The sequence below is a fragment of the Furipterus horrens genome, unplaced genomic scaffold (genome assembly GCF_987537825.1).
Source record: "Furipterus horrens unplaced genomic scaffold, mFurHor1.1.pri manual_scaffold_9, whole genome shotgun sequence".
In the NCBI taxonomy this organism is placed as follows: domain Eukaryota; kingdom Metazoa; phylum Chordata; class Mammalia; order Chiroptera; family Furipteridae; genus Furipterus; species Furipterus horrens.
The window spans coordinates 67457940-67471304 of record NW_028327179.1 but is presented as its reverse complement, the minus strand read 5'-3'; the positions used below and the strand labels follow the sequence as shown (position 1 = coordinate 67471304).

General features: G+C 33.8%; 1 protein-coding gene across 1 annotated transcript in view; it reads right to left on the bottom strand.

Annotated features, from left to right (window-relative positions):
* Positions 1-13365, bottom strand: part of FOXP2 (forkhead box P2) — a 370651-nt gene that overhangs the window by 36881 nt on the left and 320405 nt on the right. The window contains exons 11-18 of the mRNA XM_090286764.1: positions 13156-13243; positions 11498-11581; positions 7238-7439; positions 6121-6197; positions 5880-5981; positions 3389-3510; positions 2096-2165; positions 1184-1347 (exon numbers count right to left, since the gene is read on the bottom strand). Coding sequence (XP_090142890.1) covers positions 1184-1347; positions 2096-2165; positions 3389-3510; positions 5880-5981; positions 6121-6197; positions 7238-7439; positions 11498-11581; positions 13156-13243 — 909 coding nt within the window. The remainder of the gene's footprint in view (positions 1-1183; positions 1348-2095; positions 2166-3388; positions 3511-5879; positions 5982-6120; positions 6198-7237; positions 7440-11497; positions 11582-13155; positions 13244-13365) is intronic.

The following is a 13365-nucleotide window of genomic DNA, read 5'->3' as shown; positions in this document are numbered from 1 at the left end:
ATTTTTTGACACCTGATGAAACACATCATTGTTCACAGTCTTTTTTTTGAAAAGATGATAGAGTAAAAGTGCTATAAAACAATTAGGTACATGTTCTTAAAGACATTAATATGTTAGGTAGAATAAAATGTTTAAAAAGTCAACAAAAATAATATTCTGTGAAAGGTCATATGGAAGTAGGCATATATAAAGACCACATTTCTCTTTCAGGCCTTGACTAAATATTAAATTCAAAAATAAGGGAAGAAAATATAAAAATGAGAGAAAGCAATATATTTACCTCAATGATGAAACTGGAAGTATATGACGTTTAACTTTAGGAAGTATGTACAGACATAGGTTATAATTCAATCTAACAACTCAATGGTATATACTTTTCATTATTCAGATTCTAATATTTTCCCCCAAATTCTAGGTTCTCCTAGAGTCAGTACCTTTTTGGTAAACAAGAAGTTGATATGCTTGGCCTATTGAGTAAAGCCACACATTTTTTAAAGTGTTACACATATTTATGAAATTCACAATACATCAATTTTTAATATGTCTACTCTTTCAGCTCTATTAAAAAGATGGTAGGGGAAAGATTTCAGAGTAATTAATGATATGGTTAGCTACTAAATATTAATAGGAATCATAGTCTTGCATAAAATATAACATATAAACCTTGCCAATACAGACACACCAGTAATTAAAGCTGAATATCTAATTACACTAATTTATGAGACAGGCAAAAAGTTACACTTTACTGGTTTCTGTGTAAACCGTGGGTAACAGTTAAACTTTGCATTTTATGGTTTATAAAAATGGGCACTACAGTTCATAAATGGTTTAGAGACCTGTAATAGTAGTAAAAAAGTATGTCAACTTACTCATCATAAATATTCTTACTGCACCATACAAACTAAACTGTGATAATGAGCCATAAGATATAGAGTCAACTCAGACACTGCTTTATATCCAAAAGAATGTTAGTAGTATTAAGAATTCGCAGAGAACTATTATTACAATAATTATAGGACATTGGAGAGATTATAAAAGATGTCTTAAAATTGATTTTGATACACATTTTCATATCATGGACATGGTACAATTTAACTCTACTTAAACTTGTATTTTTTACTTGTACATCATTCAAAATGTCAGAAGAATACAAAATTTTATGGAGTCTGTTAACCACACTTACATATGTGGCTGAGGTGAGCAGCCTGGACTGCTGTTCCCATTGCTGTCAATGTGATCCAGGGAGCCATTGAGATCTTCATGGACTGCCTGTAGTAGGCCACTGGATGCATTATTGATCAGTCCGGGGTTACTGAGCAAAGGTAAACTGCTCTCTGCCAAGGCAGCCTAGTGAAATATAGAGGGTGTAGAAAACCTTCTGAACTGCCCTTTAAAATAATTTTTAAAACATAAATCTTCTTTAAATGGGTTTGAATCATGATGTAGATATTTTAGAAGCATTTAAATAAAATGTACAGGAAGGACAAAAATTTCTAATTGGTAACTTGTGGCAGAGATACTAAGAAATTGTGTGATGTAAAAATATGAAGAAACAGTTCTCCCAGAAATTTTTTTTACTCATATTTCAGTCTTCCACATAATGAAATGCTGTATCTACACTCTGATATAATATAAGCAGTTGCTCTGCTTTTTAAAAATGACCAGAACTTAACTCAAAATAAAGAAGTCCTGACATTTGCCTCCTCTGCATAAAAATTATATATTATAATTAAACTTTAAAGTTTTTGCCACAAGCACCATGTTCCCCAACACTATGATGTGAAATCATTTATGACAGCCTGGATAAATATTAATAGATAGCCACATGCATTTGCAAAGCTTCTATCAATCTAGCATATGCAGGGAAACCGAGTGTTCCAGATATTGCCACAGGGTGTCCTTCTTGCTTCTTCACATCAAAAGTATCTTGAATTAGAATTAGTGCTTTCTGTAGTACTAGGTACTACACTTTACTTAGATTATAAACCAATTGTTAAGAACAATCACAATTCCACCTAAATATAAAGCAATGACAAAAAAAAAAAAAAAAAAAAAACACATTCAAATACAAGGATAATAGAAAGGTGTATTTTACCTGCAAACTGGCATTAAGAGCTGCTCCATAGCCTAAACTGGTAGGTATATTTTTTACTAAGGTTGGACTTCTGGAATAAAATAAAAAAAGATTTATAAATCAAAATAGAAAACATTCAGATACCAATAATCTTAGCTAAGAAAATATGTTCTCGCTTGTTTTCTCACACTCCTAGTCCAGAGTGGATGGATCTAAGGCCAAAGAAATAAGGTGATAGAATTCAAATATATAATTCTTTGTATAGTATATATTGACTTGGTCCAGGAACATAATGAATACAACTTTAGACTATGGCATGCAGTCAAATTGAGGTGTGACCTGTTTCTAGCTATGTGAAGATTTTATTTCCAAGAAGAATAACATTTCTATAAAATTTTGAAAAATGTAAATATACAACACAATTACTAATTTGATGCAACCAGGAAATAATTAATAGTTAATTTCTAGAACACCATAAATTAACATAACAAATCACCATAGTTAATTAAATTACAACATAATGGATTAACTATTTCTTGGATACAGAAGTGAGGACACACTTGATTACAGAAATCAAAAGTGAAGGGCCAATAGTAGATAAAATACATTCAAGTCATGTCTTCAAAAAAGGCAGTAGTAGTTTGGGGAGCAGATAAATGCTACACGTAGGTAATTCATTAGGCACAAAATATATTCTCTGATATTTCTGCTTATGTTTGTCAGTCTTATTCTCTAGAAATACTGATTCAATCTTCCCAGGCAATAATTTTCTCACACTACTATATCTTAGCTCTGAATAGATAGATGACATGGCTGGGGAAAAGCAAACTGGGGCCAGTATGAAAAATAAAGAGTACTTGAATGAGAAACAAAATCACTATTTAAAAAAACATTTTCATAAATTCTTCATGGAAAGGTACTTTCAGTAATACCAGTGTCTGTAACATTAGCTTTATTTTAAAATACTAGCCTTTTGTGCTCTATTAGAGGTTATACTATTTTATAAAAACAGGCAGTGTTTCCACCTAGAAAACATGTTCCATCCTGAAAAACAACTTATTTTTATACAAATAGAATGTTGAATTTGTGAGAACAGTAACCAGAAAAATATTGTGATAATTTTTAATGAAAAAAATATTGGTATGATATTGTTACTTTATGTCATTTATTCCCAGATTCAAAAAAGCAATTCACTGACAAGGGACTTTTAGTTAGCATGCCATTAGCTAATTCTCTCTACACCACCCCAACTTAAAGTGATCACTTTTTCTGGAGAATGCAAAATGCAGGATTACAAATCTACCACAATCATACCCTGTTATCTTTTGTGACCTTCGCTTCTGGTATTCTACTTCATCCACAGTCCATACTGCTCCTTTAACATTTTCTACTCGAACAAAACACTTGTGCAGGCTAAGATTATGACGTACTGCATTCTAAATCAGACAAGTGAGGGAAAAAGCGGCAAAAATCATACTGCTTAATAAGACAGCCAAAAATACTACATTATATAACTTACTTAATCAGAGAGAAAAATCTTAACATGTTTATGTATTAAATCAAAATATGACATATTATAAACCCCAAATTTACAAATTACTGGAATCTGCAGTTTAAACTTTATGATAAGAGAGCCTTCCAGGCTTTTTTAATAATAGTTGTGTCAAAACCTTTCTTTCATTGAACTGGTCTGAATTGCAATATCTGTACAAATTACAGTATCTTTGGAAATGCCAGAACAATTAGGTCAGCTCTTTTGTGTCCCTGATCAAGCACTCAGGGATGGTTGAAATGTCCAAAGGAACCAGTCCTGCTTGAGGTATTAAAATGCTAAAAAGGCTACAGTGACAAGTGTTAATTTTGCACAAAGCTGTATGCAAATAAGCTCAGAGGCATTCTTTTCATTCCTATAATGAAATGACAGAGTTTGTTTATTCTGTATTATTAGATGACATATGCAAGTTACAGTGTAACATTCTGCCTGCACTATAAGACACACTTAGATTTTTTTTTAAATTCCCAATAAAGTTTTTGTAAATGTTAAACTCAATTGAAAGTCATTGGTGGGACCCGAGAGTATATTTTCTTCCCATAATGATTATGAAAACAGATGTTGTTGGCAGCTTTGTATTAGAGTAATTACTCAAAATTAGCATTTTTAAATCAAATTAAGTCATTCCTAAAATTTTAACTAAAATAAGTATACAGTTGAAGATATAATTTACCTTGAGTATTCTCCATAAATCAAATTTAAAATATAAGCAAATATTTCTTCCTGTCAAGGTACGGTGAAATATAGATATCAAGCATTCAGAAATTCCCTAATTATTACTTTAGAATATAAAACAACATAATTTTGATGAAAATTTCTTTCTGTTTGCACAAAGACAAGCTTCTGGCTTGCTTTAAGAGACGAATTCTTCAAAAAAAGAAAAAGCATAAGCAGATCTAGCATCTGACCTGAAATCCAAGGATTTGATTGATCTTAATGCCCATGGCTCTGAATATGATAATTTTAATATTAATGAGCAAATGAGCAGTTTTATTATGCATGCGATATAGTTAGAACTAATAAGCTGTTCAGAATGAGTTTTGCTGGATCCCCGAGCTGTGGAGATGAGACCAAGCTAAGATATTAAATCACCCTTCACTTCTTTTAAAATTTCTTTCAGTAAATCAAATGACTGAACATTCACTAAATTCTCTAATGAATAACAAAAGAAAATGTAAACCTTGTACATAAATATTACTTATTGAAAAACCTCCAAAACATATATTGCACAGATTATCACTGAAATTTTCATCATATAAAATACATATCAAGTAACTGTGCATAAATTACATTCATTTATGGTACCACATACTGTAGCAACTAATAACATCTAAACATTTTGTAAATTAAAAGCATTCTGAGCCTCACACCCACGTATCTGTAATCGCTTGCCAGATTAATTTACATTTTAAATCCAAATTAATTCACTTTAGCATATCTCAGAGTCTAAAATTCTTAGTATGTTGATGAGTGCTTTGCTGCTTCTATTCTTCCCAGCTACAAACATTTCCCCTTTGTATCAAATGGCTTGTGGCTAATTGATGTTTCTGACTGCTTTTTGAAATAAAAATAAAACAGTTCACTTAGTCTGTGCTGAGTGCCCTTATCTTTCCAGACATTGCTCTTTTCCAAAAATAGATGTACAGAACTAACATTTTTTTAGCTCCTTGTAGGATCCAGACAATGAAGTTGTTTGGACAGGGATATAGATGAACGCTTTTGTCTAAGTAAATAAACTGCATTTATGTTCTGACAGGATAATATTCACTTTACTTTCTTTTAGTTCCAGCTGAGTAGCCATGGCCCTCACTCTTGTAGCAGCGTCAGTCTGTATGATGAGGCATGATGTGTACAAAAGGCGCAGACCAAGACAAAAACCTACAGCCTCCATTTGTTGCATAAGCCAAACAGACATTTTTCAAACTAATTAGCCAATAATATGCAAGAGAAAAAGTAATATCGTGCAACTAACAAAGGTGTTGATGATTGAGTGCTCACACTGTAATTAGTGTGTCAGGCCCTCGTTTCTCTGCCAAGCCTCAGCTATTAATTGCACCAAATTAGAAAACTATATCAGAGGCAAAATTATTCTTTCACTTGTCATTTTGAGAGAGGGAATTCATTCCATTCAAGAGGCAGGTTAAAAAGAGGGGATGCAGATACTAATCTGCTTATGTCATGTAAATAAATGTTCCTTGTGCTATCTGTAAGAAACTCGGTTAGGCATCTTAAAACTGCAGGAAAAGGAGTTACCTTCCAAGTTGCTGCATTACGCCTGAAGTAAGCAAATGTCCGTGTAAACCAGCTGTAAATTTCATTAAGTGTTAACTGCCTGTCAGATGACTCCATGATAGCCTGAAATGAGACAATATACAGAGTGACATAAAATAATGGTTTACTAACTGGACTAGATGACTCTTTCTCACCCACGCCTTACTTTAAGCATTGATGAATTTTGATTTAATCAGGTAGAGTTAGTTTTCCTTTTACTTACCTGCCTTATGAGAGTTGCATAAGTAAATGGAGGTCTGACATCTGCATTTTTATAAAATTCATAGTTAGGGGCAATCTCTGTAAAAATAAAAATTAGGTGTTAATTCTGCTAATAATTCAGTCTATATAATTGATTTTTCATATATTCCCCTAGTATTGGTGAAGTGATCCATTGAGAAAGCCACTGACTAGTGAAAGCACAAAGCATGACAGTGGGATTGAATTATACGAAAAGGCCATTTTTGATGTGAAGTGCAAATGAAGCGTCCCCTAGCTGTTTGCAGTACTTCAGGAAAGGTGTGATCAGCTGGCCCTTAGGATTTTTCCAACAGCCAGGTCCTCTTTAAAGGCGGTGGTTTAGGCATGTTGTCACATGGACTTTTGCCCACTCTCTCCACCATAATCTTCACTTTCTTCATCTAATATTTCCTGAAGAACCAGAGGATAATCTTTAGGCATCTTTGGCCCTCCAACAAAGAGAAAACAAAGACTTCAAAGTGCCCATGTTAAAAATAACATCACTTTTTTGTAAAAAGAGGACTCTGGGATAATTATAGTTACAAAGTGTGACTGTGATTATCCAGATGCCCAGGGGCAAGGGTGAGGAGTGGGGAGAGGAGGGAGAAGGGTAAGAGATGGAGAGAAATAAAATTTGTGTTCCATTCAAACTTGAACTTCCATATGCATCTTAAGCTGAGTAGCGTGAAGGCATCAAGAGCTATGTTAGAATTTTATTTAGGTAGCACCTGAACTGTCTAGCATAGAGCCACAGTGCTTCCTACATTTTTTAAATGGCTCTTCTCACACAGCAGTACTTGCAGGTGCTGTATTGCTATAGTCTTCTCTTGGAGATCAAAGGATCTCATTGAATTGAGGTGATAATATGGGCTATCTGAACAACACATCTCTCATGGTCTCTTTCCCGAACAGCCATTCAGAACAATTCATCATAATGTGCTTAGGAAATGACCCCATCCACATTTACCAGGAATAAAACAATTATCACTCCATAAATCATGACTCAAGTTTCTATGTGCTCTGGATGGCTCCTGTACAGTTGTTTCAGCTAGTTTTCCTCTCCCAAAGTAAAAGAGCTCTACTGAGCATTCATATCCTACCTGATGACATGGGAATGTTGTATTTGTCTGAATGTCGCCTTCGTATAGCTCCCACATTGGGCACACTGGCTGGGGTGATTACTGAGGGTCCCTGGGTAATCGGGGTGACTGGGGCCGTTGGTGTGGTAGGGGTTTGAGGTAAGCTCTGTGGGGATGTCTCCAACATGTTCTTCGACATGGTGACACTAGACACCAGATTTAGCTGCAAAGACCCAAGAGATGGGCAGGAAAAGGGTAGAGACAAGAGAAAAAGGCTTAAAAAGGTTTGACAAATGACAGTGGATTCACTTCTACAGCTGTGTTGCCACTAATAAGCTGCAAAAGGAGGCAGCCAATCTCAACTAATTACAGGATGAAATTGTATCATAAGAACTCTAATTAGAGGCTGCTGGTAGAGGTTATCCTATGGCAATGTTTCTTAGGACTAACTCCTTCTTGTCCTACCAGACTTCAGCGAAAGTGTATTGCCTTAAATAAAAGCCAGCTGCCGATCATTGACTGCCCATGTTGTTAAACAGATCTAGCCCCTAGTGAAGCAACAACAACAGCAATAATGAAGGGTGCAATGTTTTCAACCAACAGGACTTAAACTAAGTTGCTATTCTGCTGCTGCCAGAATTTTTTTTTCCATAGTCCCAAATCTCAGCTGAGAGGCTCCAGCCAGCTGGAAAATTTTACACTGACCTTTAGTCTCCTTGCTAATTTGGTGGAATGGTAATGACATTACTACATATTCAAACAAAATTGTCTTAATTGCAAATTAGCCGGAGGAGACTGAAAATTTTCAAATTAAATCTGATTGGAGATGGAGAGAGGGAAATGGAATTTCCTCACTAACAATCATTTGTGGCATGTGTTAACAAATATAATGAAATGTCAAGTTTGCCAATTCCTCTGGAAGTATCATTTTCAATTTATGATTACAGTGTCACTTAATGCTGATGTACCCTGGAAAGTGGGTGTCAGGGTAGAAAAAAAGAAAAAGGTGAGAATGCATGCAAGCTGTTGAACAGTGTGCCCTTCATTACTTCCCTCAGAAAGGCTCTGTTCTTCACTATCAAAAACTTATATCACCTCTGTCGTATTTACCACACACCTGTGTCATAAATAGCATCCAATTAGCAAAACTTTTATGTAGGGCAGCACATAAAAAGATTTCTGCCATATATTTAAATGATATTTATAAGAGGTAATCTATGGACCTTTTGGTTTATGCAGTAATCTATGCAACAAAGCAAGAAAACTAGTTTTAATTGTTCTGCTTCTGTATGAAGTAACTGATTAGTGAGTGGCTAACAGAGAATATTCAGCTTTTATATATAATTTAGTAACACCTGTCTTTTCAAATCCCAAATACACTTCTTAAGATAAACCTTTTTTTTTTAATGGAGAGAAAATGATGTGTACAGCATTGATTGATCTTTCTTTGTAGATTTGTTTTACACATTTAGTCAGTAGAGAGATTTGTTAGGGAAACAAAAATTAACATATGCCAGCTAATTGTTCTTTCTTGGGCAGCAGCCAGAAGAAGCACATTAGCAGTCTAATAATAACGACTGGCACCCTGAAGGCATCCCCAAGTGCATCTGTTCCCAATAAACCACAAACTGTTATTCTGTTCACACTCCAAGCCAGCAGACTGGGCTGGGGATTCTTTGTTACGTACATAAATAAAAGCTGAAAGAATGCTACTAAATGCTGCATTTAATATATTCACAAAACCACTGGTGTAAGCTTCTCCAGAATGTACAAAAGTACCTCTACAGAGTTTGAGAAATAAAAAAAGGTGCACATGCATCTTATGTGTGCAATGTTGCAAATAATATTTTATTTTTTAAATCAACACCAGAATGTAAAATTAGTAATGTTATATTTAGACTATATTATCAGTATTGTATAGCTATATGTGAAAATTATTAAAAAAGAGAAAAAACGAAGGACTTCACCATACTTAAAAACTCATGTAAATGGTTAATATTTACTTTTAGAAATCATAAACCACAATAAAATGGCACAGTCAGAAGCCAAAAAATGCCAACACTGCAAATCAATGGAAGATCTATCTTGATGAATACTTAACAGAACACTCTAAACATTTTGTGAACATGGTAAAAGTTTTCAAAACAGGAGAAATACACCTTTTTCTATGCAAACTACTCATGTTTATAATGTTATAGTTAACTTATTCTGCCACCTGCAATAATAAGCATACCATGTTTGTAGGCATGCAATCACAAACTGATAATGTAGAATTTATTATTAACTAAAAGGAAGCATGTAAAAGCCAGGATCAGCACTTAGCCAGATCAGCTCATCAGAATATAGTCAAGGTTGGGTGAAACTCATTATTCAGGACTCGCAGCCTTGATAACTTTGATTTTCATCCATCCATAGCATGGCCAAAAGGTACCATTTAATGAAGTACCATTCAGAGAGTAAATGGGGTCATATAATAGACAGTGCAGTTGCACCTTGTGTTCATGTACTGATAGCTGTTAAGGGTGCAGTGATGAACCAACAGAGCTCATTTCTCTTCGGTAATAAATTCATGCTATTAATATTTATCAAATGTGTGGGCCGTCTCAACTGAGCCACGGCACATGAGAACATAAATATCTGCTATCATATCAATTTTGAAGCTTCTTTTGTACAGTGTATAAATTTTAGGGTATTTTTAAGGGTATGTGCATTGACCACTCTTCTTTCAAACCAATTTGAGGCCAGTAGTGCAGTTCCTCAAGATATCGCTAGTTCCAAAGGGAACTTTAAACTGTGGTTTCATTTTAAATCACTCATCTAAAATTCTATATTAATTGCTCACCATCAAATGCAATTAGCAATTCTTTCATGTGTGGTTTATGTAATGTAATACTTCAATTACATTATTCATTCAGGTTCTGTTTTGGATTATAGGCTGAAAATTCTTTATTAGTGTAGATGTAAGCATGCTGCTGGAGTTTTAAAAAAAATACTGATTGAATAATTAATTGGAAAAGAACAAGCTGCAGATTCCTGATGGATTTATGAGACAGTTATTCTGTTTTGCAATTATCTATAAACATTATACTATAGAAGTAAAAGGGGAAAAATCTTATTGAAAAAAATGTCATATATATAGGATCAAAAAGATTTTCAAAAGCTTATTTTTTTAATTAAAAACTTAGGCATTATAGAGTTTAAAAATTAATTTGTCAGATTCAAAAGGCACATTTCTCTTTTCTTTCTATTTAAAATGTGCTTATAGTATCCTACACTTAAATGTAATACAAGGAAAAACTCTAATATATCAGCAGAAATACCTTACCAGAATTTAAATAAATACATTCTTTATATAAAAGAGTAAATTTTAATAATATTAATCAATGAGTGATACCAGAGAGATTAGGAGAAAACTCATACAATGTAGTTCGTCTTTTATCTCCTCTACTATGAAACCAAATTATCTTTTTTTCCTAAAGAAATGGAGGGAGAGGCAGAGCTAACAATCACTAATCATTGGGCTATTCAAGGGACTTATTAAAACATATCCTCACAAACTTTCATTAAACTAGAGCTACCCACTTGATTATTCTAAGTTTCTGCGCAAACATTTGCTGAGTGAGATAAAGTATACTCTTTTCAACAGTTTATGTACCTGACTGTTATAAGGTTGCGCTTCAATCTTATATATTTTTGCTGGAAACTGCAATTATTATTTTTTATAATCATCCATTTTCCTTTGTCATAAGCTCTCTAAATTAACATTATGTGTACTATCTAGTAAAACACACCTTAAATGAAATAGGAGAAAGATGAGGAAAATTACTATAAAAATACCACGACGTTTTTGACAAAATACTTGTTTAAAAAATCTATTCATATGTATCTTATGATTGATCTAAGTCTTCTTCAGCATACCACATTCCTTTCTATTCATGATTTGTACTGTCCTGTTTTTCACATTGCTCCAAGTGGGTTTCCTTTTAATATCTGTAAACCTATCACAGAAAGATATTCTGTTTTAGCTTCGAGGCAGTGATTTGTGCACTGATAGATGTACTTTTTTTAGTGACACCCATGGTGTAGATTGGATAGATTTTGTAAGAAATAGCATTACTTTAAAAGAAACATACAATTTGACAAGTGATTGTATTTTATTTTCACTTTATTGCCATATTTTTCATCACATCCACTGTTTTCTAGCTTTCACTAAATTGTTCATTTTCTTAGTCTGTTATATCAGTAGAGCTATTTACTGTTTATAAAGCAATATGCACTTACAGGTTTGGGAGACGGTTTGGGCTCTGCGGGTCGCATGTGCAAGTGGGTCATCATTGCTTGAAGACGTTCTCGTTCTTTAGAAAGCTGTTAAGATAGAGTCAGATCAGAAACATTTTTGAAATGACTGATACAGCTATTTTATTGTAGCGATACATCATATCATTGAGCTTTTCTCAGAGTAATGATTCCTGCATAGAAAAGTCTTTACCAATAGCAACTTATCTGGGAGGAAATGCAACTTTAACTACGAACGGGATGGGATGGGGGGCGGCTTTTGTAGCTTTCCTTATGTTAAAAGGTCAGAGAAAACAAATAACACTTCATCTTTTTGTCAATAAGAGAATTGAGGTCACAGTTGCCTTGACAGTAGCAAGTTACTGAAACCATAAATTAGAAAGCCTATGGTGCCTCTTTAAAGTCCTGTGGACACTGTTAGCAATGGACTAGTGCCAACAACTGTGAAAGGGTGAAGGGTTCTCAAAGAGAAGTGCCTGCCAGGATTGTCTACACACTTCATGCATTCCCATTGAGGTCCAGTTAGTGCTCCCTCCAATCTGCCATCATCAATCTAATTCAATAGAGTGACAGAGACCAGGCAGTGTGAAACGTTGAACTCTGCCACGGAGTCGGCATCTATACTTGCACTGGGTCTCATTACAAGCGACGGACCTTACTTTTCCATCAGTCAGACACAGCAGAAAAAAAAGGCATAATTGGTCACAATGCAGGCTGTGTCATCATCAGTTGAACTCTTATGTTTCATTCGACCTTTTAGAAATGGTAAACAGGTTTACAAAAAGCTTTTTAAAGTTACATCAGTAATAATGCTTTTTACGTGTCCTTGATTATTTTACAAGTCAAAGTAAAATATTTTTAACAGCTCCCTGGGAAAAAGCAATGACATAATGGATTTGAAACAATTCAAGATGTAGTAAAGTGTGAAGAAAAAGAAATTGTATGCTTAAGTAAATAAAACATAGTATTGGTTTGACTAAGGAAAATTTAATCTTTAAATTGAAACACTAGAGGAAGCTTTAAAGAGATAGCAAAAGCATAAAAATAATATGGTGATATAATTGATTTCTGATCAGTTTTATGAGTTCTATTTATTTTTGGCTGAATTCTGTTTGAATATTAACTAATTTTTTTAACTTAAATTAGCAGCATTTGATATCACACATATATTACTATCTGGAATATTATAAATGATTTGCCACTATTATTCCAGAAAAGTCTTAATTTTTTTTGCAAGATATAAAAGGAAAAGTTCTTTCTCAGGGAAATATACTACAGGCATAATGCTGTAAAGATTTTTTTGTTACACTATACAATCTAATGAAAAAAATCATGATTAGCTCATGTAAAAAATGTCTCCATAATAAAATCATATCCAATGGGAGTATGGTATAACCACAATTAGAGTAAATTTAGATTTGACTCTTTTGGGATATCCAAATGTAGATGATGTAGTCTAAAGGTTATATAAGTCTAAGTGATAAGTACATTAAACTACATCAATCCATCCTGAGTTATTAATCATTGCCATCATTATACTATCTAAAATTCCATGTATTTCTATTAGGCTTGTGTTAAAATATGCCCAATTTAACCCATGAGAAATATAAGAAGGAAGTCCATTAAGTTAACATTTCACAAACCTGTATTTCTAACTGTTGCACCACCTGCATTTGAACTCGACACTGGGCAGTGCTCCGGTCATCCAATGCGTGTTCATTGTTAAGGTGCCTAAACAAACACAAGACACAAAACAGAATATTAAGCAATGCATATCTCAATGGTACATGCACTGCACTTAAGTACTATCATTACCCACAGTGGGAAAAGGGAACACCTTGAAACTATACAGA